Source organism: Protopterus annectens, chromosome 5.part0, assembly GCF_019279795.1.
Source record: "Protopterus annectens isolate FY-2018-M chromosome 5.part0, PAN1.0, whole genome shotgun sequence".
Lineage (NCBI taxonomy): Eukaryota > Metazoa > Chordata > Ceratodontiformes > Protopteridae > Protopterus > Protopterus annectens.
In genome coordinates, this window is record NC_056735.1 from 282,362,571 (window position 1) to 282,388,427 (window position 25,857).

The following is a 25,857-nucleotide window of genomic DNA, read 5'->3' on the forward strand; positions in this document are numbered from 1 at the left end:
CAGCCACTTGGAGTTCTGTATATACTTTCTCCAAGCACTGTTACGTACCATTATACTCAAAAACTAGAGCGGGCTTTGCCACTGCAGTCTTGCAGGGCATCCTGGCTCCACCTAGTTCCACTTAGTGCCTACCACCCCTTTATTAGCTTTGGGATTCTACCCATCTGTTATGACTGCAGCTGTATGCACGATGAACATAGTACAGTTTTGTACCTACCATAAATGTAGATGTTCGAGTGCTAATACAGCTGCAGTCCAGGTTTCCCTCCCTCCTTCCCCTCTTGGGAGAGGCCTTATGGCTAACACCTCCTCATGCAACCTCATTGGGGTATTCTTTTATGGTGTATTTGCTTGCAACTACTATTTTTTGATTATATTGCATTTGCTTTACTACATAAATTTATGTTTTGCCGTCCTTCTGGGGGCACCTGACATCTGGGGCAAGAAAAACTGAAGAAAATGGCGTCGGCTGGTTCTTTTATACCCCTGTCGCACTGACGTCAGTGAAGAAGTGACGACAACCGACGCCGGACCTAGACTTTGGAATTCGGCCGACCGAGGACCCGCCTGACGGCAGGAGAACCCATCTGTTATGACTGCAGCTGTATTAGCACTCTAACATCTACATTTATGGTAGGTACAAAACTGTACTGTCTCAACCCTCCGCCTCTTGGGTTTCTCCCCCGTTCAATGAACTCTTGGATCTTGTTTGTCGAATGGCGTGGGAAACCCCTGACACTGTGAAACCAGTCCCCAGGAGACCCAACAAGTTTCTGTCCGCCCCCGCTGACTAGGAATTTCTCACAAAGGGTGTTCCAGTAGATGCCATGGTGGTGGCAGTGGCCGCCAAGAAAGAACTGGCTGAGACTTCCATCTACCGTCCATCCCCCTAACAATGAGTCTAGGACCATGGACCGCTATGGGAAGCGTATGTTTTCTTCAGTGGCCTTTACTCTGTGATTGCTGAACTATTTGTCACATTTTACACAGCTCCAAAGAGATCACCTAAAAGAGCTTGGAGAGTCTCTGCAGGATAACGTTTCTGATGCAGTGGCTCAGAAGGTCAATGTCCAGATGTCTACCCTAAATTCCGTTGCTAACTCCTCCATGAGACTGATCTTGCATGCAACCTACGGAGCAAGTAGGGCATCGAGTTCCGGAGTCTCTCTTAGGAGGCACTCCTGGATCTACGGAGCAAGTAGGGCATCGAGTTCCGGAGTCTCTCTTAGGAGGCACTCCTGGATGCACCTGTGTAATTTCGTGGAGACCAAGTCTACGTTCACCAATACCCCATTTGACGGTGCATCGTTCAGAACCAAGGTGAAGGATACTGTCACTAGGTGCGAGCAGGAAGGGAAAACCCTGTCTGCTGTGGGAGTTCGTTTTTCCATGCCTTTTAGTCCTTATCCCAAGAGCCAGAAGGGTGGGAAAATGTGGTTCAGCAAGCCGCAGAGGTTTTTTCAACTCACAAAGTGATTCCCCCTCCAGAGTCAGAGGAGGCGGTGGTAACTCAGGTAGACGCCGCCCTAGAGGCAGAGGAGGCCCACACAACCAGCGGGACCACGATTTTTTTCGCGGTACCCCCTACCAGTGCTCCTGATGGGAGGCCCGACTGCTTCTCCAGAGCCAGTCGGGGGTCGCATTTTGCTGTACCCATCAGCCTGGCAGGGCATCACCCAGGACATGTGGGTATTAAAGATAATTTCCGGAAAATATTATATTCCCCTCTCTTCTCATGCCCCGCCAACCAAGAGAATCTCAGATGACTCCACCCAGTCAAAGGGATTCCGCAGCTTCAGAAGTTCAAATGCTGCTAGCAAAAGGAGCCATCCAGCATGTCCCCTCAGACCAGCTCGGATTAGGGACTTAAGATTCTTTTTGGTGCCGAAAAGAGCAGGGGACCAGAGACCCATCTTGGATCTCAGCCGCTTGAACCTCCATGTAAAAAAGTCCAAGTTCCGAATGGTCACTTTACAGTCTATTCTCCCATTGTTGGGAAAAGAAGTATGGATTGTGCTCCATCGACCTCAAGGATGCTTACTACCATATAAAGATGGACAGGGCATCCAGAAGTCATTTACACTTCCGGCTGGGAGCCAGTCATTTTCAGTTTCGAGCCCTGCCCTTTGGTCTAACCACAGCCCCCAGGGTGTTCACCAAATGTCTGGCAGTGGTGACGGCTCACTTGAGACGTCAGGGATTCCAAGTGTTTCTGTACCTGGACGACTGGCTCCTGTCTTCCACCACCAGGCATCTACTACTACAGACCAGGGCCACCACCTTTGCGCTGTCTCAACGATTGGGTATGACACTAAACTGGGTAAAGTTTGCCTTGTTGCCCTCGCAGCGTGTCACCTTTATAGGTGCCAATTTATACACCGTGCTCATGAGGGCTTTCTTACCACAAGAAAGAATTCAGGTTTTACAACAGGTCTACGCGTTGCTTCCACTGAAAAAGGTAAAGGCAAAAATGGTTCTCAAATTGCTAGGGACAATGGCTGCCACAATTATGCTAGTCCCTTTTGCAAGACAACACATGAGGGTCCTTCAGTGGCCGCTCTTTGCCCAGTGGTCCCTACAGCACCTTCCTCTTTCCCATCTTGTTATGATTACAGACACGTGCAAGCAGGATCTACACTGGTGGCTTCAGACCAGCAATCTCATTGTGGGAAAGCCCTTCGTTCCACCTCCTCCGGTTGCCACGATGACCACAGATGCCTCCCAGACTGGTGGGGGGCATTATCTCGACTGGACAGTCCAAGGCACGTGCTAGAGCACGAGATACATTTGCATGTCAGTGTCTTGGAGACAAGAGCAGTGCTATTCGCGTTGCAAGCACTCCAGAGCTTTCTTACTCTCAGGGCGATTGCAATCCAGTCGGACAACATGTCACTGGTATGGTATCTGAACAAACGAGGGAAATCAAGTTGTATCCCCTTTGCAGAGACTATATTCGAGTGTGGCAGTGGGCAGTGTCTTCCCCGGAATGTGCGTTGCCACAAGAAAGTGTTGGGAAGTCCCAACGTGATTGCCGACAGGTTAAGCAGAGCTATTCTGATGCCTCACTAGTGGTCCCTGAACAAGCAGGTTGTTGAGCAGATTTTCTGCTGATGGGGTCAGCCTTGCTGCGACCTATTTGCCAGTCCCCTCAATACCAAGTGCAGCAGCTACTTCACCCTTATCCCCCCGCAGGGGGGAGACACCCAGGGACGCTCTAGTTCACGATTGGCCCTCCGGCCTACTTTATGCCTTCCCACCTTTTCCTCTGATAGCAAAGGTTATTCAGAAAGCACAATTCTTGGGAAGCAGAATGATTCTGATTGCTCTACACTGGCCTCGTCAAATTTGGTTCCCTTTTCTCCATCCCTATCTCATGGATGACCCCTGGATTCTGGATCCACAGCCAGACCTATGGACTCATATGTCAGGGTAGTTCCATTCCTCTCTTCAGACCCTCCAGTTGGCAGCTTGGCTACTCCAGTTCCATCACTAGTCAGGCTTCATCATTTTTCTCAGGAAGTGGTTAATATTCTGTCTTATTCCCATAAGCCTTCGACTAGGAAGATTTATTCCAGTAAATGGAATAGCTTCTCCATCTGGGCTCATGAAAGGCAGATTGACCCTTACACCGCACCAATTTCATCAATTCTGGAATTTCTCTCCATGCTTTTCAGTCAGAGGTCAGCTGCCGCAACCATTAAAGTCCAGTTAGCGGCCATCTTCACCTTTCATGTCGCTAATGAACCCAGTCTAATGGCGCATAGACTTTGTAAGGCATTCTTAAAGGGCACTATGCTGCTTCGACCTCTAGTCTTTGATCCCGTAATGCCATGGGACCTCAATTTTGTGCTACAGTGTCTCACTTCGTCTCCCTTTGAGCCTGCAGCTACTTGTGACTTGAAATATTTGTCATGGAAGATGATCTTTTTAGTAGCCATCACTTCAGATAGGTGAGTCTCCTAGCTCCAAGCTTTGTCAGTTAGACCTCCTTGCTTGGTATTTCACAAGGATAGGGTTTCCCTCAGACCAAATCCTTCCTTTATGCCAAAGGTTGTTTCTGTTATTAACCTCAACCAGTCTATTGAGCTGCCTGTATTTTTCCCAGAATTTTCTAATAAGGCAGAATTTAAATTCCACCAGCTAGATGTTCATAGACAATTGTGTTTCTATTTACATAGAACGAAGGATCTTAGGAAATCAGATCAGTTATTTGTCTCATTTTCAGACAATGGACTTGGGTCTCCTGTTTCTAAAGTAACCCTATCCAGATGGATCTCTAGTTGTATTTCCTTTATTTATGCCTCAAGCGGTAAGGAATCACCTTTTAAGGTGAAGGCTCATTCTACACGATCTATGTCTACCTCTACGGCATTTCAGGCCAGGATGTCTATGGATAATATTTGTGCTGCGGCTACATAGGCATCTCCTCACACCTTTATCAGTCACTACAAATTGGATTTGATATCCAGAGGCAGATCTTCCTTTGGTTCCACAGTGCTCAGGAGTATTTTCCACTGAGCCGCCCAAGGTTCAGGTGCTTGGGACGCTGTCCCACGGGTAAGAATGTAGGCGAGATTGGACTACATAACATCAAGAAGTTATGTACTCACCATAACGTTCGATGTATGTAGTCTATCTCGCCTCAGATTCTTACTTACCCTCCTGCCTTCCCCCTCCATGAAGGCCTAGAGGTTAGTTCTGGTTTCAGTACTCCTTTTGTTGTTGGGCTGATTCTTCCTCTCTGTGTGTGGGGTGTGTGGGGTGTGATTGCCTGAGCTTGCAGCAAACAAGATCTGGGGAAAGGGAGCAATGCAGCATGGGATACCTCTTAGCCACGAGCCAATTGAAGACTTTGAGTATGAGTAAAAATAATCGCTGAAACTTAATGATGTGGCAGAGCACTGTAGTATTTGCTTTCTTATTTTTTATGATCTTTGTGTAAATTTGTGTTGGCAAGCAGGATACGTTACTGGCAAAGGGGTTATATACAAATATCAAGGTATGCAAGGTGAAATCTCCTTTATGTAGTAACTGCATTCTAAGTTAAGATTCTAAAGTGCTGAAACTGAGCTTATAAAAGCTGCAGTAAGATTAAACATATTGTTCTGTTGATTTCAGAGAATTATTTTAAACCATCAAAGCTATCTTTGCATGAACGATTTTCACAGCTAGAGGATGAAAACAAAAAAAGTGATGTTGAGAAAGACACTGGCCCTGAAATACACAGGTATGTGTGGTTTTAATGCAGTGAAGTTGAGAAGGAAATTCAGTTGGACAAGGAAAATGTTCTTGGAGATGTGTTTTAATTAATAATTTGTATTTGTGTATATATTTTTTTTTAGGCGAATAGATATCTCTTTAACGGAGCTGCAGAGTAAAAAGACTCAGAAAAGTGACTCCACAAAGGTGCGATATCTTTAACAATTTTTTTTTTGTTCCTGAATATTATGCAAAAAAAAAAATGTGCAGAATTTGAGCATTCAGTAAAAGTATATTTAGCAGTGTCATGTAATACAGTTAAAATACGAAGGATATGTAGAAACTGAGCATGGTATATTACACTAATAATGATTGTTACTCAGCTGTGTACAGCATTTGCTGCATTTGTTAACTGTATTATTGGGCTGTTGACAACCCCTTTCAACGACGGTACACATTGAAAAAGAGGATACAAATGCTTTGTAAAATACAAGTACTTTGGTAAAGATATTTCACTTCAGATTGCCATGTGAAGGAAGATTCAGAAAGTATCAGCAGTATGTTAATTAGAAACTATGCTAAATTATTTATAGTATAGTAAATAGTTAACAGGGATACACAAAACCTTATCCGTAATCATTGTACCTGTTAATACAGGAGGAAGTGTTTGTGTGAGTGGGGGAGAAATTATGAAAAATTAGGGGAGATTTGGGGGTGACAGTGAGACATGCAAGGGGAAAGTTCTGAAAATCTGTAAATTAGAATGATTACAGTCCTCTTGAGATGAGAAGTCTATATTGCAGGTGGAAACTTAAAAAAATTTGGGGGGGGGGTGAAGATCCAGGGGGTTACCTCTGAAAATGTGTGTTGTTTTGACTGTCTAGTAAGCTAGTCAAAAGACTTTAACAACCTGAGCCAAAAGACTTTAACAACCTGAGGCATCAGGGATGGTCAACTACATATAGTAACGTAATGGGTATATTTAGTAACTTGACACAGTAAAATGTCTGTCACTGGAGGAATAGGCATAAGACAGGATTTGTCTGTGGTGATACATTGACTCAGGGATGATGTGGCCTGCAAATTTCTGAGGACTCTAGAAAGCATGCTGATTGAAGGTTAAGGAATGAGTCTTAAGGAATGCCCTGATGTTCATGTTTCACTGTTGCAGTTGTCACATATGGGTTATCTGCTTGCAGTAGCCCTCAGTTGGCCTGATTATTCCATGACGTAAGGTAGTCAGGGGTATAAAGCATGCAGCAGACGCCATTACATCAGTCTTTCTTGCCGTGCAGTGCCCGAAGCAGAAGCAGTTCGCAAGTGCTAGTCGGCCGACTCCTGAAATGTTCGTTTTCTAGTTTCAAAACCGAAGTCTTCAACTAAGCTAAGTACCCCATTGGGGAAACCTTTTCTTGCTCTAAACAGATGTCCGTAAAAGTTAATAATTGTATTTCTTGTGGAAAGCAAATGCCTCATGAAGATTTTCATTCGTACTGCATTCCTTGCTTAAGCCTTGACCACAACGTACCTCGCTGTTGGTTTTGTCTTGTTTAAAGAACGAGCTATTCGGTTTATTTACGCTTCTAAATATTTTGGTACTCTGTTCAATTATCCAGATGTGGCATTGGTAAGCCACCAGACTACCGACTTTCTGAAAAAACGCAAAGATAACGACAGAGACAGACTGCATAAGTCCAAAGCTGGTGACGACACTTCTCCTAAGCTAGTCATCAGTTCACCAGTACCCAGTGAGGCGCTTTCGCAGCCCCTGATACCTGCTTCTTCAGATTCACAGGCCTCTACTGAGACCCATATGGAGTCTGTGCAGGCGCACCGGCTTCTGAGGGTGTATTCAAGCCTACTGACTTGCATATTAAACCAACGCCATCTTCTTCTTCAAGTCCTAAAACTTGATCCATGCCTAGAAAACCGACGCCCAGACCGCATGGTCAGGCCTCTATGCCTAAAAAACAGATGATAATAATTGCTGAAGACCTTATTACTCTAATAAGGGGAAGCCACTCTTCCCCCTCTAAGAGACCTAGGACTGAGTTTCCTTATGATTCTTCTGATCAGGACTCTGAAATTTCTGATGTTCTTCATCTCACATTGCTGCAGTCCTTACTTATGGGTAGTCCGCTGTCCTCGGTCGGCCCGAATACCAAAGTATTAGGCTGACGTCGGTCATGGGCGCCTAGATCTGACATCAGAGCGTCAGGGTATAAAGGCGCATGACCGACGTCATATCCTCAGTCTTTTTTGCCGCATGGTCCGATGCAGAAGCAGCGTTGCAAGTGCCGTTCGGCGTTCTGAAATTTTCGCTGGAGTTTCAGACCGATACCAAGTTGGGCTAAGTACCCCGTTGGGGAATATTTTTGTTTTTTCTTGCCTCAGTTACTTACCGGATGTCAGAAAAAGTGAATAATTGCATTTCTTGTGGGAAACAGATACCGCATAGGGATTACCACTCGCTTTGTATTCCTTGTTTGGGACGAGCACGCGTGGGGTGTCGGTTTTGTGCTAGGTTTAATAAGCGCATTATAAAACTGAGGTTAGATTGCGCTAGGTTAGTCTTTGGCAAGAGGTGTAATTATAATATGCCGTCGGATGTTCCGACGCCTGCTTCTACTAAGAAGCGCAAAGACAAATCTTTAAAGCCTAGGCAGGATGATTCGTCCGTTTCGGATGCCGGACCTTTAGAAGCTACAGCTGAACAGGTGGATCCGGCTGAAGTTTCTGTTGAGTCCTAGGGGGAAACTTTGATTTTACAGGATGTGGCCTCTCAGGAGGCAGGTCAGGCTGAAGGGGCCTCTCAGGTTACTATTCTCCCTTCTATGCCTAGGGTGGTTAGGCCTTCTGCTACTGTTTCTAAGGCTCCTTCTAAAGGCAGGTCTGTCTTGCCTTCCTCTGGTGTCAGTTCTGGTTCTTCAGGGTCTGTGCCATGCTTAAAATGGCAGAGGATTTGATTACTTTAATTAGAGGTTCTATGCCCTCCTGATAAGAGGCCCAGGATGGAGCCAGAGTTGGAAAGTTTGGAGCAGGCCTCAGATGATTCAGAGTCTTCTGCTGAAGACATTCAAGATTTCCTCCTTATTCTGATTCTGATGCAGAGGATTCCACTCCTTCTGCTTCTCCTCCAGAGGATTTTTAATTTTCAGAAACTCTGCATTCCATGAGGGAGCATTTTAAGTGGGAGGGACAGGATTACTCTGATTCCCGGAAGAGACTTAGGGAGTTCTTGTTTTTACCACAGCATAGACCCTTAGCTATACCTCCGGTTTTGGATGTTGTTTCAGATGTTTTCTCGAAGCTTCCCTTAATCCAGATTCTGTGCCTCCTGCCCCAGTTAAACCGGACAGGTATTACAGGGTGCCTGAGGCTCATAAATATCTGTATAAGAGTCCTAGGGCGGACCCAGAAACTATTAGTCAGGGGCCTAAGGGTGTTAGAGCCTCTGTTGTTAAGAATCCGGTTCCTCTGGATAAGGAAGCTAGAGCTTTGGATAGATGGGTTAAGAAGGTGTATACCTCTTCTACTTTAGCAATGAGAGCTTTGAACTGCCAGTTTCATATGTTGAAGTATCAGAATTTCCTCCTTTCTCAGCTAAGATCTAAAGTGGATGCTTTGGCAGAGGGCATAGAGTGTAAAGAATTGCAGGATTTAGTGCATGTTTCTGAACAGGTGGGTAAGCACTCTTTGCAATGTGGTTTTGATGCTTTACAGGCTTCTTCTAGGGTGGCGGCCACTGGTTCAGTTATTCGTAGGCACGCCTGGCTTAAGGATCAGAATTTGTCTGAGCATGTTAAGTCTAGAATTCTGGATGCCCTTTACAGTCTGAAGTTTTGTTTGGTCCTCCTGTGGAGTCAGTCTTAAAGAAAATGGAAGAGAAGGCTAAGTCTAAGCTGACTGTTAAAGACTCTTTGCAGGTACAACCTCCAAAGTTTAGTAGAAATTGGCCTACTAAGGGGTGGACGTACCCTTCTTCTGATTCTCAGTCTAGGGGTAGATCTAGACGTGGTAGGGGCAGAGCTCAGAGTACCTTCAGGCCGAGACAATGGAGTTCGCCTGCTCAATCTGCTGGTGAGGGCAGGGGCCAGTCCTTTCGTAAACAGGCCCAATGACCTGCATTTTCAGCTGCCAGATTCTTCTTGCCTGGCAGCTCCTTTGGGAGGAAAGTTGGCTCTTTTCAAGCAAAATTGGCATTTAGTCACCCAGGACAAATGGGTATTGGACATTATAAACCGAGGTTACAAGTTCTATTTCCATACCATGCCTCCTTTCAAAGGCATGCCAGACGTCCCTCCTCGGCAAAGGATAGAGGCTCACAGACAAATTTCTTTACTTCTTCAAATAGGAGCTATACAGCCAGTTCCTCTGTCAGAAGTGGGCCTAGGATTTTATTCTCGTCTGTTTCTAGTTCCAAAGAAAGGGAACACGTGGAGACCAATTTTGGATTTATCTATCCTCAACACTTACCTGGACATTCCAAAGTTCAAGATGCTGACTTTGCAACAACTTTTACCTCTGTTGGGAAAAGATCACTGGATGGTTACTCTGGATCTCAAAGAGGCTTACCTTCATGTTCCTATCAGGCCCAGTTGCAGGAGGTACCTGCGTTTTCGGGCTGGAAATTTACATTATCAGTTCTCTGCATTGCCCTTTGGCTTATCTACTGCGCCCAGAGTGTTCACAAAGGTTCTGGCTCCAGTGATAGCTTTTTTCAGACTCAGAGGAATACAGATTTATCCTTATTTGGACGACTGCCTGATTATTGCACAAGAAAGGGACGAACTTCATCATCTACAGTATGTGATGGCATTGTTAAGATGCCTAGGGTATTCTGTGAACGAAACAAAGTCCAGTCTAGTACCCTCTCAGGACATGTGCTTTCTGGGTGTGAGACTGAACACAGCTTCCCAGATGGTCTTTTTGACCCCGGACAAACAAAGAAGCCTTTCTCTTTATTTCCATCAAATGTCTCTACGGTCCAGGCTGACTGCAAGGACAGTCCTTCAAGCCTTGGGGTTCATGGCATCTTGTATTCTGGTACTTCCCAATGCCAAATTGCATATGAGGAAGGTTCAATGGTATCTCAAAAATGTATGGACACAGCACTGCCAAGATCTAGACACTGTCATTCAGATAATACCTTGCATTCAGAAGGAGTTTTTGTGGTGGGCTCAGGAATGTCACCTAAACAAGGGACTCTCTGTGACCCGGCCAGAGGCGAGTCAGATTCTAACGACAGATGCCTCGGACAAGGCTTGGGGAGCACACCTCAATGGAAAATGGGTGCAAAACACGTGGCCTGTCAAACTCCAGCATTTGCATATCAACTTGAAGGAAATGTTAGCAGTCCAGTTTGCATTGATGGCTTTCAAAGATTTACTTCACCCAAGGCAGGTGTTGATTCAAACAGACAACACTATTGTCATGTGGTACATCAACAAGCAGGGGGGAACCCATTCTTATCCTCTTTGCAGGCAAGCGATGATTCTGTGGGAAACTGCTCTCAATCTACACCTCAATCTTCAGGCAAGGTTTCTACCAGGAGCACAGAACTCCTTAGCAGATGTATTGAGCAGACAAATAGTGGATCCTCACGAATGGAAATTGGATCCTCTTGTATTACAACAGTTGACAGTGTTATGGGGAACTCCAGACATAGATCTGTTCGCTTCTCCACTAAATTACCAGTTGCTAAAGTTTTGCACAAAAATGTTTCATCACACAGCTTGGAAGGTGGACGCTCTATCATTCAGTTGGAACAATCTGCATGTATATGCCTTTCCACCTCTGCCTCTTCTTCCCAAGGTACTTTTGAAGGCCAGACAAGACAAGCCAGCCATGATTTTGATAGCACCGGATTGGCCTCGACAACACTGGTACCCACTACTGAGGAGTTTAGTACGAGAACCTCCATGGCCTCTGCCTTTGATTCCGCACCTTTTGTCACAAGAGGACAGTCACTTCCTCAATGTCAAGATTCAGTCTCTGCATCTAACAGCCTGGCATATTCTGTTTTAGACTCTGGAGGGTCTCAGCTTCCACAACAAGTTTTGAATGTTATTTTGGAGGCCAGGAGGCCTAGTACCAGGAAAGTTACGCTGATAAATGGAGGAGATTTTTATTTGGAGCAAAGGAAAGGACTTTGATGTCTCCAAACCTGATTTAAGTGTTGCTCTTCAATATCTTACTGAGTTATTGGACAAGGGTTTGTCTTTCTCCTCAATAAAGGTCCATGCTGCAGCCATTTCTGCTCACTATGATTGTGACCCTCCTTTATTCTCTCATCCTTGGTTTAAGCAATTTCTTAGAGGAGCAAAGAATATAAGACCCCCACGTAGAGCTCCTACTCCTGCTTGGGATCTCAATTTTGTGTTGGAAAAACTTACTCTACAACCTTTTGAGCCTGCAGCTACTGCCGAGTTAAAGTATTTGTCATGGAAAACTGCTTTTTTGTTGGCCATTACCTCTGCAAGAAGGGTTTCTGAATTACAGGCCCTCATGGCAGTGGAGCCTTTCCTGATTTTTCATAAGGATAGGGTATCTTTGCGTACTAATCCTTCCTTTATGCCTAAAGTGGTTTCTAGTGTGGCTTTAAATCAAACTATTCATTTGCCTACTTTTTATACAAACCCCCAAAATAAAGGGGAGAAAATTTTGCATACTTTGGATATTCACAGGCAGTTGCGTTATTATTTGAGCAGAACCAAGGAGTTCAGACAGTCTCAGCAATTGTTTGTTTCTTTTGCTTTGGGTTCACAGGGTAAACCTGTTTCAAAACAAACTATTTCTAAATGGATTGGGTTTTGTATTTCTTTCTGTTATTCCCATCATGGTAAGGAGATTCCTGCTGGAATCAGGCCTCATTCCACTAGGGCTACTGCTACTTCTACAGCCTTTCTAAGGGGAGTAGCTACAAAAGACATTTTGGAGGCAGCTACTTGGAGTTCAGTGCATACCTTTTCTAAACATTACCACCTTCCTCTTTATTCTAAGTCTAGGGCTGGATTTGCCACTGCAATTTTACAGGGCATTTTAGCGGCCCCTAATGCTTTATGATTTTTACCATCCTCCCTTTCCCGTTGCTTTGGGATTCTACCCATAAGTAAGGACTGCAGCAATGTGAGATGAAGAACATAGTACAGTTTTGTACCTACCATAAATGTAGATACTCGAAGATCCACATTGCTGCAGTCCAATTTACCCTCCCTCCTTCCCCACTGTAGTTTGGCTTGGTGCTATGCTTTCGGTGATGGTTGTTGTTGGGCATGTTTTTGGGAGGTATTCTGTTTTTGGCTGTGGCCTTTCTGGTTTGGCCTTCTGACATCTGGGGCAAGAAAAGACTGAGGATATGACGTCGGTCATGCGCCTTTATACCCTGACGCTCTGATGTCAGATCTAGGCGCCCATGACCGACGTCAGCCTAATACTTTGGTATTCGGGCCGACCGAGGACAGCGGACTACCCATAAGTAAGGACTGCAGCAATGTGGATCTTCGAACATCTACATTTATGGTAGGTACAAAACTGTACTTTTCCTCTGATGACCAGGATTTATCCTTATCTACCTATGAGGATTCTGATGCAGAGGACTCCATTCCCTCTGCTTCCCCTCCAGATGATTTCTCTTTTGGTGAAACCTTGCATACTCTTAGGGAGCATTTTCGCTGGGAAAGCCAGGATTACTCTAACTCTAAAGAGAGGCTTAGGGATTTCTTTCTCCTGCCCAACACAGGCCTTTAGCTATCCCCCCTGTACTGGACATTGTTGATGATGCCTTCTCAGAATCTAGCTTGGCCCCTGACTGTCTACCTCCTGCTCCCAGAAAACCTGATAGATATTACAGGGTTCCTGACTCACAAGTTCCTCTTTAAAAATCCTACTGCGGATTCTGACACCATTTCACAGGGACCCAAGGGCATTAAGGCCACTACTGCCAAAAATCCTACCCCCTCTGATAGAGATTCCAAGGCGCTGGATAGATGGGGTAAGAAAGTATACACTTCTGCAGCCTTGGCCATTAGGGCCTTAAACTGCCAGTTTCATATGTTAAGGTATCAGCAGCATATTATCGGATTGCTTAAACAGAAAATGATGTTGATTCCTGACTGCTGAAAATAAAGATGTTCATGTTTCACTGTTGCAGTCATTACATTGGGGTTATCCTGCTGGCAGGTTGTGCCCTCAGTCGTCCTGAATTCCAAAGTCTTGCATCCTTCGTCGGCTGCTGTCGCCTCTTCCCTGACGTCAGGTCATCAGAGGTGTAAAAGATGCAGCCGACGCTATTTTCTTCAGTCTTTCTTGCTGCGCGGTGCCCGAAGCAGAAGCAGTTTGCAAGTGCCGGTCGGCCGACTCCTGAGATTTTCGTGTTAGAGTTTCAGATCAGAAGTCTTCACTAAAAGCTAAGTACCCCGTTGGGGAAACTTTTTTCTTGCTCCAGACAGATGTCTGAAAAAGTTAATTGTATTTCTTGTGGGAAGCAAATACCTCATAAGGACTTTCACTCTTACTGTACATGCCTAGGCCCTGACCACGATGTTTCTAGTTGTCGATTTTGCGCTAGATTTAACCAACGCACTATTAAGCGTCTGTACGATTTTGCATTACGCTATTTTGGGAGAAGATTTAATTATACAATGTCGTCGGATAGCCATCAGACTACCGGAGTTCACAAAAAACGAAAAGAAAAAGACGGGCAACCAGGGTCCAAAACCCACGACGCTTCTCCTAAGCAAGTCGCCAGTTCTCAGTGAGGTGCTTTCGCAGCCCCTGACGCCTGCTACTTTAGAGTCGCAGGCCGCTACCGACTCCCACGTGGAGTCGGCCAGGCCGCTGGAAACTCAAAGTATTGGACCCTCGAAGATTGTTCCCTCAGATGGGTCCGGAGCCGCTGAGCAGGCATAGTCTTTTGAGGGTGTATTCAGACCTAAACAGTTGCATATTAAACCGACTTCAAAGGCAAAGACTAAAACACCTATAGAGGCAAAGAAACAAGTTCACCACATGGACAGTCCTCCGTGCCTAAAAACAGATGCTCAGAATGACAGAAGACTTAATTCCCTTGATCAGGGGTTCCCATCCCCCTCCTGATAAGAGGCCTAGGCAAGAGACTGACTATGAATCTTCAGATCAGGTTTCCATTTCTTCGGATTCCTCTTCTGATCAGGAATATTCTCTTCCCCCCTGTGAGGATTCTGATGCTCAAGAATCAATTCCTTCAGCTACTCCTCCTGAGGACTACTCTTTTGGGGAAACCTTGCATACCATGAGGGAGCACTTCCACTGGGAGAGCCAAGATTTTTCAGAATCTAAGAGGAGGCTCAGAGACTTCCTTTTACTGCCTCAACACAGGCCTCTAGCTATTCCACCTGTGTTGGACATTGTAGATGTGTTTTCAGAGTCTAGTCTGACCCCTGACTCCTTACCTCCAGCTTTTGTTAAGCTGGACAGATACTACAGGGTCCCTGACTCTCATAAATTTCTTTTCAAAAACCCTACTGCAGACCCAGAAACTATTTCTTAGGGTCCCAAAAGGGGTCAAGGCTTCCACTGCAAAAAACCCTACCCCCTCTGTCAGGGATTCTAGGGCACTGGATAGATGGGGGAAAAAAGATTTACACATCTGCTACTTTAGCTATAAGGGCCTTAAATTGCCAGATGTCCTTCAAGAATGCAACTGCAGTCCTTGCATATGGGTTGTCCTGCCTCAGGCAGCCCTCGGTCGGCCGGATTTCAAAGTCTGGGACTGGCGTCGGCTGATGTCGCCTCCTCCCCGACGTCAGAGCGGCTGGGGTATAAAAGCATCAGCCGACACTATCTTCCTCAGTCTTTCTTGCCGCGCGGTGCCCGAAGCAGTTCGCAAGTGCCGGTCGGTCAGCTCCTGTGTTTTGCATATCCGAAGTCATCAAAAAGCTAAGTACCCCGTTGGGAAACCTTTTCTTGCCTCAGCCGATGTCAGAAAAAACTGAAAAAGTTAATAACTGTTTGTCTTGTGGTAAACAAATACCTCATAAGGACTTCCATTCTTACTGCCTCCCCTGCCTTGGCCCAGACCACGACGTCTCGGCCTGTGCCGCCTGTGCTTGCTTCAATAAGCGCACTCAGGCGCCGGGCAGAGTTTGCTGAAGACTTTTTTGGCGATAAATACTCTTATAACATGCCGTCGGAGCAACCGACACCACATATTTCCAAAAAACGGAAAGACCGGGACCGACATTCTCGGCCTGCGACTTCCACCGACACCACGCCAAAAACTACCGCGAGTGCATCGGTCTCTTCTGAGGCAGTTGTTCCGCCGCTCCAGACCGACGACACCGCTTTACCGATCACTCCGGCCCCGGAGCCTGCGCCGGTCCCGGTTGTTGATTTTCCCCCAGAAGCTGAAGCCCAGGATTTGCCTGAGACCATACCTGTGGACAAGGTGACTCCAGCACGTGGGGCAGCTAGGCCCCCTATGTCTGTCTATCAAGGCCTACACACGTGCTAAGGCTGCCAGCCAGGCTAAGTCTCACCCTCCTAAAGCTTTGCCTCAGCCCACTACTGATAAACAAAAATTTAGCTGCAGATTTAATTTCCTTAATCAGAGGCTCCCAGGCCCATCCTGACAGAGGTTCTCAGCCACCTGCTGACAAAGGCCCAGGATTGAGCATACAGACGCCCTTTCTTCAGATGAAGCCTCTGGTGACTCTGAAGCCTCTGGTGACTCTGATCACGCAGATACCCAGGAAGAGTCCTTCCAGGTCTACGAGGATTCTGATGTGGAGGAATTTATTCCTTCTGCCTCTCCTCCTGAGGATATTTCTTTTGGGGAAATTCTCCACTCCATGAGAGAGCATTTTCAGTGGCAAGGCCAGGAATTCTCCGACTCCAGGAAGCGGCTTCGTACCTTCCTTAAGCTTCTCCAACACAGGCCTTTAGCTATCCCTCCAGTGTTAGATGTACTGGATGATGTGTACTCAGATTCGAGTGCTTCTCCTGATTCTCTCCCCCCTGCTCCTGTCAAGCCGGACAGATACTACAGGGTTCCTGAAACTCACAAACATTCTGTTGATCTAGAAACAATTTCTCAGGGGCCCGAAGGGGTGGCCACATCCACGGCCAAAAATCCTTTGCCCTCAGACAGGGAAGCTAGGTCCCTGGAGAGGTGGGGGAAAAAAGTTTATACCTCATCCACACTTGCCATGAGAGCCCTTAATTGCCTTTTTCATATGTTTCAGTATCAGGATTTCTTGATGGATGATTTGCAGAAAAAGTTAACCTCTCCTGAGCCTTTAGACAGAAAGGCCTTGCAGGATTTGGTCCATAACACTCAGCAGGTTAGCAATCATTTTCTTCATTGTGGTTATGATGCATTGGAAGCTTCATGTAGGGCAGCTATGACAGGGGCAGTCATTCGTAGATATGCATGGTTGAAAGAACAGGCATTGCCCGATCATGTTAAAGTAAAGCTTCTAGATGCACCTCTGGAAAAACAAAAGCTATTTGGTGCTAATGCTCAGGATGTGTTAATCAATTGAGGAAAAGGCTAAATCAGTGCAAACAGTCAAGGATTTCCTCCAGGTTCAGCCACCAAGGTTCAGCAGGAATTGACCTTCTAAGAATTGGTCCTTTCCAGACACTGACAAGTTTCAAAGGGGGAAAAAACATGTGTACCCGAGGAAGAGGGCAATACAGAGGCTCCTACAGAGGACGGCAATGGCAACCGACTAATCAGAGAGGTGGCGCAGGGACATCCCCTACTCCACAGGGACAGTCACAATGACTTGACTTTGACACCGCCGACCAAAGCTCAAAGAGAAGCACCGTTAGGCGGAAAGTTATCCTTATTTTCAAAAAAATTGGCACATTTTAACAAAGGACAAATGGATTCTGGACATAATAGACCAAGGCTACAGGTTCCACTTCCATACTTTACCATCAAGACAAGGCATGCCAAACCTGCCACAAAATCAAAGGGCCGAGGCATTCAAACAAGTTTCAAAGCTGATAAAAATCAAAGCAATAGAAAAGGTTCCTCCTCAGGAACAAGGCCAGGGATTTTACTCCAGACTGTTCCTTGTTCCAAGAAAAGAAAAGCAATGGAGACCTATACTGGACTTGTCCGCTCTAAACACTTTTCTCATTGTACCAAAATTCAAAATGCTGACGCTACAGCAACTCCTTCCCATGCTGGGCAAGGGGTCTTGGCTGGTTACTCTGGACCTCAGAGGCATACCTGCATGTCCCAATCAGACACAGTTGCAGAAGATACCTCAGATTTCTTGCAGGGTCAGAGCATTATCAATTCTCAGCATTGCCTTTTGGCTTATCTACTGCGCCCAGAGTATTCACGAAATGCCTGGCATCAGTAATTGCACACTGCAGACTCCAGGGGATACAAATATACCCTTACCTGGACGACTGCCTTATACGAGCGGACAGCAAGCAAGCCTTGACAAAAAACTTGAATTATGTCATTTACTTACTACAGGCTTTGGAATACACAGTCAGCATACAAAAATCAAGACTACTGCCATCCCAACAAATAATTTTTCTAGGAGCCAAACTAGACACAGAATCACAAATGGCTTACCTCACAGAAGAGAAGCAAGAACAATTACCACATTACTTCAAAAACCTAGCAAAGCTCACCCAGATGACTGCAAGGAAAATCCTGCAGGCCCTGGGTTTCATGGCATCTTGCATTCTACTGATTCCACTGGCAAGACTACACATGAGAAAACTGTAATGGTACCTAAAAAGTCTATGGTCTCAACACAGCCACAACTTAGAAGCAATTATCCCACTCATCCCATGTCTAAAAAGGGAATTTTTGTGGTGGGCCCAAACAAGCCATTCAAACAAAGGTATGCCTTTCAACAAACCTCAAACAAGCCAAACCATTACAACGGACGCCTCAGACCATGGATGGGGGGCGCACATGGAGGGCAGATGCATTCAAGGGCAATGGACCCCCCAGGAAGTGCATCTACACATCAATCAAAAAGAGATGTTAGCAGTAATTCATGCAATCGAGGCCTTCGGAAAATATCTTCAACAAGGCCATCTGCTGATAAAGACAGACAACACCACTGATGTCCTTCAAGAATGCAACTGCAGTCATAACATATGGGTTGTCCTGCCTCAGGCAGCCCTCGGTCGGCCGAATTCCAAAGTCTGGGTCCGGCGTCGGCTGGTGTCGCTTCCTCTCCGGCGTCTGGCGGCTGGAGTATAAAGGCATCGGCCGACGCCATCTTCTTCAGTCTTTCTTGCCGCGCGGTGCCCGAAGCAGAAGCAGTTCGCAAGTGCCGGTCGGTCAGCTCCTGCGTTTTCAGTACTGAAGTCATCTAAAAGCTAAGTACCCCATTGGGGAACATTTATTCTTGCCTCAGCCGATGTCAGAACAAATTGAGAAAGTTAATTGTTTGTCTTGTGGTAAACAAATACCTCATAAGGACTTCCATTCTCTCTGCCTTCCTTGCCTGGGCCCAGACCACGACGTCTCGGCCTGTGCTGCCTGTGCCTGCCTTAAGCGCACTCTCAGGCGCCAGGCAGAATTCGCCGAGGACTTCGGTGAATCCTTTGCGTATGTCATGCCGTCGGAACAACCGACAACCCTATCTGCTAAAAAACGCAAGGACCGGGACCGACATCCTCAGCCCGCGTCCACTACCGATGTTTCTCCTAAACCCTCTACTAGCGCTCCGGTTCCTTCGGAAGTGGTAAATCTACCGCTCCAGGCCGACGACACAGCGCTAGCACGACCTTCGGTCTCGGAGACCTCTACGGTGCCGGTTGTTGATTTTCCTCTGGAAACCGAAGTTCCGGATCTACCCGACACCATTCCAGTGGACAAGGTAACTCCTGCATGTGGGGCTGCTAGGCCTCCTGTTTCCATGTCCATCAAGGCCTTTGCACGTGCTAAGGCCGCCAGTCAGGCCAAGGCCCATCCTAAGCCTGCCCAGGCCCCTTCCTCTGATAAGCAGATCATGTCTCTGGCTGCAGATCTTATTTCCCTTATCAGGGGGTCTCGGCCTCATCCGGACAGGGGTTTTCAGCCACCTGCAGAGAAAAGGCCTAGATCTGAGCAGGCGGACTACCTCTCCTCGGATGAAGCCTCTGGGGATTCTGAGCACTCTGACACTCGAGAAGAACCCTTCCAGGCCTACGAGGACTCTGATGCTGAGGAATCTATTCCCTCAGCCTCCCCTCCTGAGGATTTCTCATTTGGGGAAGTTCTGCATTCCATATGAGAACATTTTCAATGGCAGGGTCAGGAATTCTCTGACTCCAGGAAAAGGCTTCGTACTTTCCTCAAGCTCCCCCAGCACAGACCTCTGGCTATCCCTCCAGTTATGGATGTTTTGGATGATGTTTTCTCTGACTCCAGTGCCAACCCTGACTCTCTTCCTCCTGCTCCTATCAAGCCGGGCAGATATTATAGGGTCCCTGACACTCACAAGCACCTTTTTAAGGCCCACTCTGTGGATCTAGAAACTATTTCACAGGGCCCCAAGGGAGTGGCTTCCTCCTCTGCCAAAAACCCACTGCCAGCTGACAGAGAAGCTAGGTCCCTGGAGAGATGGGGTAAAAAAGTATACACCTCCACTACCCTAGCCATGAGGTCTCTTAACTGCCTTTTTCACATGTTTCAGTACCAAGATTTTCTCCTGGATGATTTACAGAAAAAGGTAGCCTCTTCTGAGCCTATTAATAAAAAGGCACTGCAGGATCATATACATAGCACTCAGCATGTTAATAACCATTTTCTGCAGTGTGGTTATGATGCACTGGAAGCTTCATGTAGGGCAGCTATGACTGGGGCTGTCACGTAGACATACTTGGTTGAAGGATCAATCTTTGCCTGACCATGTTAAAGTAAAGTTACTGGATGCACCTTTGGAGAAACAAAAGCTTTTTGGTGCTACTGCACAAGATGTTTTGAAATCCATAGAGGAAAAAGCAAAGTCAGTACAGACAGTCAAGTATTTCCTTCAGGTTCAGCCACCCAGATTCAGCAGAAACTGGCCCTCAAAGAATTGGTCCTTCCCCGGCTCTGACAAGTTTCAAAGGGGAAAAAGCAGACGAGCCAGGGGTAGAGGACAACACCGAGGATCTTACAGGGGCCGCCAATGGCAACCTCCAAACCAAAGAAGTGGCGCAGACAGTTCAGCTGCACCACAGGGACAATCACAATGACTTCACTTTCGTACCGCCTACAAAGGTTCAAAGAGAAGCACCTTTGGGCGGAAAATTAGGCTTATTCTCACAAAACTGGCATATTTTAACCAAAGACAATTGGATTCTGGATTTGATAAACAAAGGCTACAGATTCCACTTCCACACATTACCAACAAGACAAGGCATGCCAAACCTGCCACATCATCAAAGGGCAGAGGCACTCTCTCAAGTTTGCAAGCTATTAAGTATAAAAGCAATAGAAAGGGTCCCTCCTCGGGAGCAAGGCCAGGGATTTTATTCAAGACTGTTCCTTGTTCCAAGAAAAGAAAACAAATGGAGACCCATACTTGACTTGTCAAATCTAAACACTTTTCTTATTGTGCCAAAGTTCAAAATGCTGACGTTACAGCAGCTTCTTCCCATGCTCGGCAAGGGGTCTTGGCTGGTCACTCTGGACCTCAAGGAGGCATACCTGCATGTCCCAATCAGACAAAGCTGCAGAAGATACCTCAGATTTCTTGCAGGAACGGAGCATTATCAATTCTCAGCATTGCCGTTTGGCTTGTCTACTGCGCCCAGAGTGTTCACGAAATGCCTGGCATCAGTAGTGGCACACTGCAGACAGCAGGGGATTCAAATATACCCCCACTTGGACGACTGCCTCATACAAGCAGACAACAAACAAACCTTAAAAGGGCATTTGGACTATGTCATGCATCTACTGCAGGCCTTGGGATACACAGTCAACATTCAAAAGTCAAAATTACTACCATCCCAACAGATTACATTCCTAGGAGCCAAACTGGACATGGAAACACAAATGGCCTACCTCACAGAGGAAAAACAGCAGCGTTTATCAGAGTACTTCAAAGGCCTAGCAAGCCTTTCCCAGCTGACTGCAAGGAAAATCCTGCAGGCCCTGGGTTTCATGGCATCTTGTATTCTTCTGATACCTTTGGCAAGACTTCATGTGAGAAAGCTGCAATGGTATTTAAAAAACTTATGGTCTCAACACAGCAACAGCCTAGAGGACATAATCCCACTTATTCCATGCCTGCAGAAGGAATTTCTATGGTGGGCTCAAGCCAGTCAACTAAACAAAGGCATGTCTTTCAACAGACCTCAAGCAGGCCAAATGATCACAACAGACGCCTCAGACCATGGATGGGGGGCGCACATGGAGGGCAGATGCATTCAAGGCCTATGGACGCCAAAGGAGAGACATCTGCACATAAACCAAAAGGAGATGTTGGCAGAGATACATGCCATCGAGACTTTCGAAAAATCACTACAAGAAGGACATTTGCTAATAAGGACAGACAACACCACTGTCATGTGGTACATAAACAAGCAGGGAGGCACTCATTCTTATCCCCTCTGCAGTCTGATAATGCTTCTCTGGGTAAAATCCCTGAGCCTGAAGATACACTTACAATCCCAGTTTGTACCAGGCAAGGACAATGTACTTGCAGACAATCTGAGCAGAAACTTCATGGATCCACACGAATGGATGTTGCACCCTCACATTTTCTCTCAACTGACAAGGACATGGGGAATACCGGACGTAGATCTCTTAGCTTCTCACCTAAATCATCACCTGGAAAAGTTCTGCACAAGGACTCATCACCCTCTAGCTTGGAAAACGGATGCCCTCTCCTTCAGCTGGAATTCTCTAAAGATTTATGCATTCCCTCCTCTGCCTTTGCTGACCAAGGTGATACTGAAAATAAATGCAGAACAACCAACAGGCATCTTGATAGCGCCAGACTGGCCAAGGCAACATTGGTACCCACTGCTATTGACCATAACTCGGACCAAACCATGGCCTCTGACCCTATGGCCCCTGCTCCTAACGCAACACAATTACAGGACTGTACATCAAGACATGAAAACATTGCATCTGACAGCCTGGAGACTTCCATGACTTCAACACCTAGCTCTCTTTCCAAATCTGTTCAAGAGATCTTGCTGGAAGCACGCAGACCTTCCACCAGAAAAACCTATTCAGCCAAGTGGAAAAGATTCAGCATCTGGAATGCTAAAAAGGGTCAGGACACAGAACTACTGAGTATTCCTCAGATATTGGAATACTTGGCAGAGCTGTTTCATACTGGGCTCTCATACTCCTCGATAAAGATACATGCCTCAGCAATCTCAGCAAAATACAACTGTGACCCTCCAGTGTTTTTGCATCCTCTGCTAAGACAGTTTTTAAGAGGGATAAAGAATATCAAACCTCCCAGAAAACAACCAGTACCTGCATGGGACCTCAACTATATGTTGGAAAAACTAACTCTTCCTCCCTTTGAGCCAGCAGCATCCTCAGAAATGCAATTCCTTTCATGGAAGACTGCCTTCTTATTGGCAGTCACTTCTGCAAGAAGAGTTTCGGAGATACAGGCACTCATGGCAGTGCCCCCCTTCCTCTTTTTTCATCAAGACAGAGTCTCCCTAAGAACAAATCCTACATTCATGCCAAAAGTTATTTCCAGGGTGTCTCTAAATCAAGCAATTCATCTGCCTACATTCTTCCCCAATCCTCAAAATAGGGGGGAAAAACTACTGCATACTTTGGACATACACAGACAACTATGCTACTACTTGGACAGAACTAAGACCACCAGAAAATCTGACCAGCTGTTTGTAGCTTATGCTGCTGGAGTACAGGGAAAGGCAATCTCCAAACAAACAATTTCAAAATGGATTGGACATTGCATCAGATTTTGCTATTCTTTTCAAGGAAAAGGTGTGCCAGCCAATATTAGGCCACACTCCACCAGAGCTATAGCCACTTCCACAGCTTTCCTAAGAGGAGTGGCAACAAAGGACATTTTAGAGGCTGCTACATGGAGCTCCGTGCATACATTTACCAAGCACTACCACCTGCCATTATACTCCAGATCCCGAGCAGGCTTTGCTTCGGCAGTCCTGCAGGGGATTATAGCTACACCATCCTTATCATCGTTCCTTCCACCCCTAGCTTGGCTATGGTATTCAACCCATATGTTATGACTGCAGTTGCATTCTTGAAGGACATAGTACAGTTTTGTACCTACCATAAATGTAGATGTCCGATAGATATGCAACTGCAGTTGGATTCTCCCACCCTCCTACCCCTCTGTATCCTTCTTTTTGGGTCACTACCCCTCTTCCGTTCAGCTGGGGGTATCTCCTATGGTGTATCTGTTTATTACTGTTGTGCATGCTTGGGATTATTTTTTATCCATTTACAAAATTTAGCCTCCTGAGTGGGCACCTGACATCTGGGGCAAGAAACACTGAAGATGATGGCGTCGGCCGATGCCTTTATACTCCAGCCGTTGTGACGTCGGAGAGGAGGCGACACCAGCCGACGCCGGACCCAGACTTTGGAATTCGGCCGACCGAGGGCTGCCTGAGGCAGGACAACCCATATGTTATGACTGCAGTTGCATATCTATCGGACATCTACATTTATGGTAGGTACAAAACTGTACTTTATGTGGTACATAAACAAGCAGGGAGGTACTCATTCTTACCCCCTTTGCAGACTAACAATGACTCTTTGGGAAAAGTCCCTGAAACTGAACATACAGCTGCAATCCCAGTTTGTTCTGGGCAGGGACAATGTTCTGGCGGACAGTCTAAGCAGAAACATCCTGGACCCGCACAAATGGATGTTGCATCCAGACATTTTTTCTCAAATAACTCATGCATGGGGGAGGCCGGACATAGATCTCTTTGCTTCCCACCTCAATCATCATCTGAAAAAGTTCTGCTCGAGGACACACCATCCACAAGCCTGGAGAATAGATGCTCTGTCATTCAGCTGGAACTCTCTAACAATCTATGCATTCCCACCTCTACCATTAATGACCAAGGTGTTACTGAAGATCAAAGCAAGGCAACCGAAAGGCATCTTAATAGCTCCAGATTGGCCAAGACAGCACTGGTACCCATTACTAAGGAGCATAACTTGCACCAACCCGTGGCCCCTGCCTCAATGGCCTCTACTCTTGACTCAGCACAATTACAGGACGGTTCATCCCAACCTGCAAACTCTGCAGCTGACAGCCTGGAGGGTTCCATGATTTCTACCCATATCTCTCTTTCCAAGGAAGTTCAACAAATATTATTGGAAGCACGCAGACCTTCCACCAGAAAGACTTATTCAGCCAAGTGGAAGAGATTGAACATCTGGAATACCAACAAGGGACAGGATGCATCAGTAATGAGCATCCCACAGATACTGGAATACTTGGCAGAAATGCTGCATAATGGACTTTCCTATTCTTCCATAAAAATACACGCTTCAGCAATTTCAGCATCATACAACACTTATCCTCCTTTGTTTTCACATCCTTTACTAAGACAATTTCTAAGAGGGATAAAGAATATCAAGCCTCCCAGAAAACCACCAGTGCCTGCATGGGACCTCAACTTTGTGTTGGAAAAATTAACTCTTCCTCCTTTTGAACCAGCAGCATCCTCAGAATTGCAATCTCTTTCCTGGAAAACAGTTTTCTTGTTGGCAATTACCTCAGCATGAAGAGTTTCGGAGATACAGGCCCTCATGGCATTACCTCCATTTCTCATTTTTCATCAGGACAGGGTTTCTTTAAGAACCAATCCTTCTTTTATGCCAAAAGTGATATCCAGGGTGTCTCTAAATCAAGCAATTCACCTGCCCACCTTCTTCCCCAATCCTCAAAATAAAGGGGAAAAGCTGCTGCACACTTTGGACATGCACAGACAACTACGCTACTACTTGGACAGAACAAAGGCCAACAAAGTCTGACCAATTATTTGTAGCATACGCCCCGGGAGTGCAAGGAAAGGCAATTTCCAAACAAACAATTTCAAAATGGATTGGACATTGCATCAGATTCTGTTATTCTTTCCATGGAAAGGGTATGCCAGCCAATATCAGGCCACACTCCACCAGAGCTACAGCCACCTCCACAGCCTTCCTAAGAGGGGTGGCTACAAAGGACATTCTAGAAGCTGCTACATGGAGCTCCGTGCATACATTTTCCAAGCACTACCACCTGCCTTTATATTCCAGATCCCGAGCAGGCTTTGCTTCGGCAGTCCTGCAGGGCATTTTAGCTACACCATCCTTATCTTAGAGCCTACCACCCCCAGCTTTGCTGTGGTATTCAACCCATATGTAAGGACTGCAGTTGCATTCTTGAAGGACATAGTACAGTTTTGTACCTACCATAAATGTAGATGTCCGATAGATATGCAACTGCAGTCAGGTTTTCCCTCCCTCCTACCCCTCTGTGTATTGGGTCCACTTCCCTCCTTTTATACTTAGCTGGGGATATCTGTTTATTGCTATTGTGTTTGTCTGGAATTTTTATCCAGTTCTAAATTTAGCCTTCCTTGGAGGGCACCTGGCATCTGGGGCAAGAAACACTGAGGAAGATGGCGTCGGCTGATGCTTTTATACCCCAGCCGCTCTGATGTCGGGGAGGAGGCGACATCAGCCGACACCAGACCCAGACCTTG

General features: G+C 46.2%; 1 protein-coding gene across 2 annotated transcripts in view; it reads left to right on the forward strand.

Annotated features, from left to right (window-relative positions):
- Positions 1–25,857, forward strand: part of BCLAF3 (BCLAF1 and THRAP3 family member 3) — a 798,586-nt gene that overhangs the window by 98,122 nt on the left and 674,607 nt on the right. For both annotated transcript variants that reach the window (XM_044072262.1, XM_044072263.1), the window contains exons 2-3: positions 5,119–5,227; positions 5,343–5,406. In XM_044072262.1, coding sequence (XP_043928197.1) covers positions 5,119–5,227; positions 5,343–5,406 — 173 coding nt within the window. The remainder of the gene's footprint in view (positions 1–5,118; positions 5,228–5,342; positions 5,407–25,857) is intronic.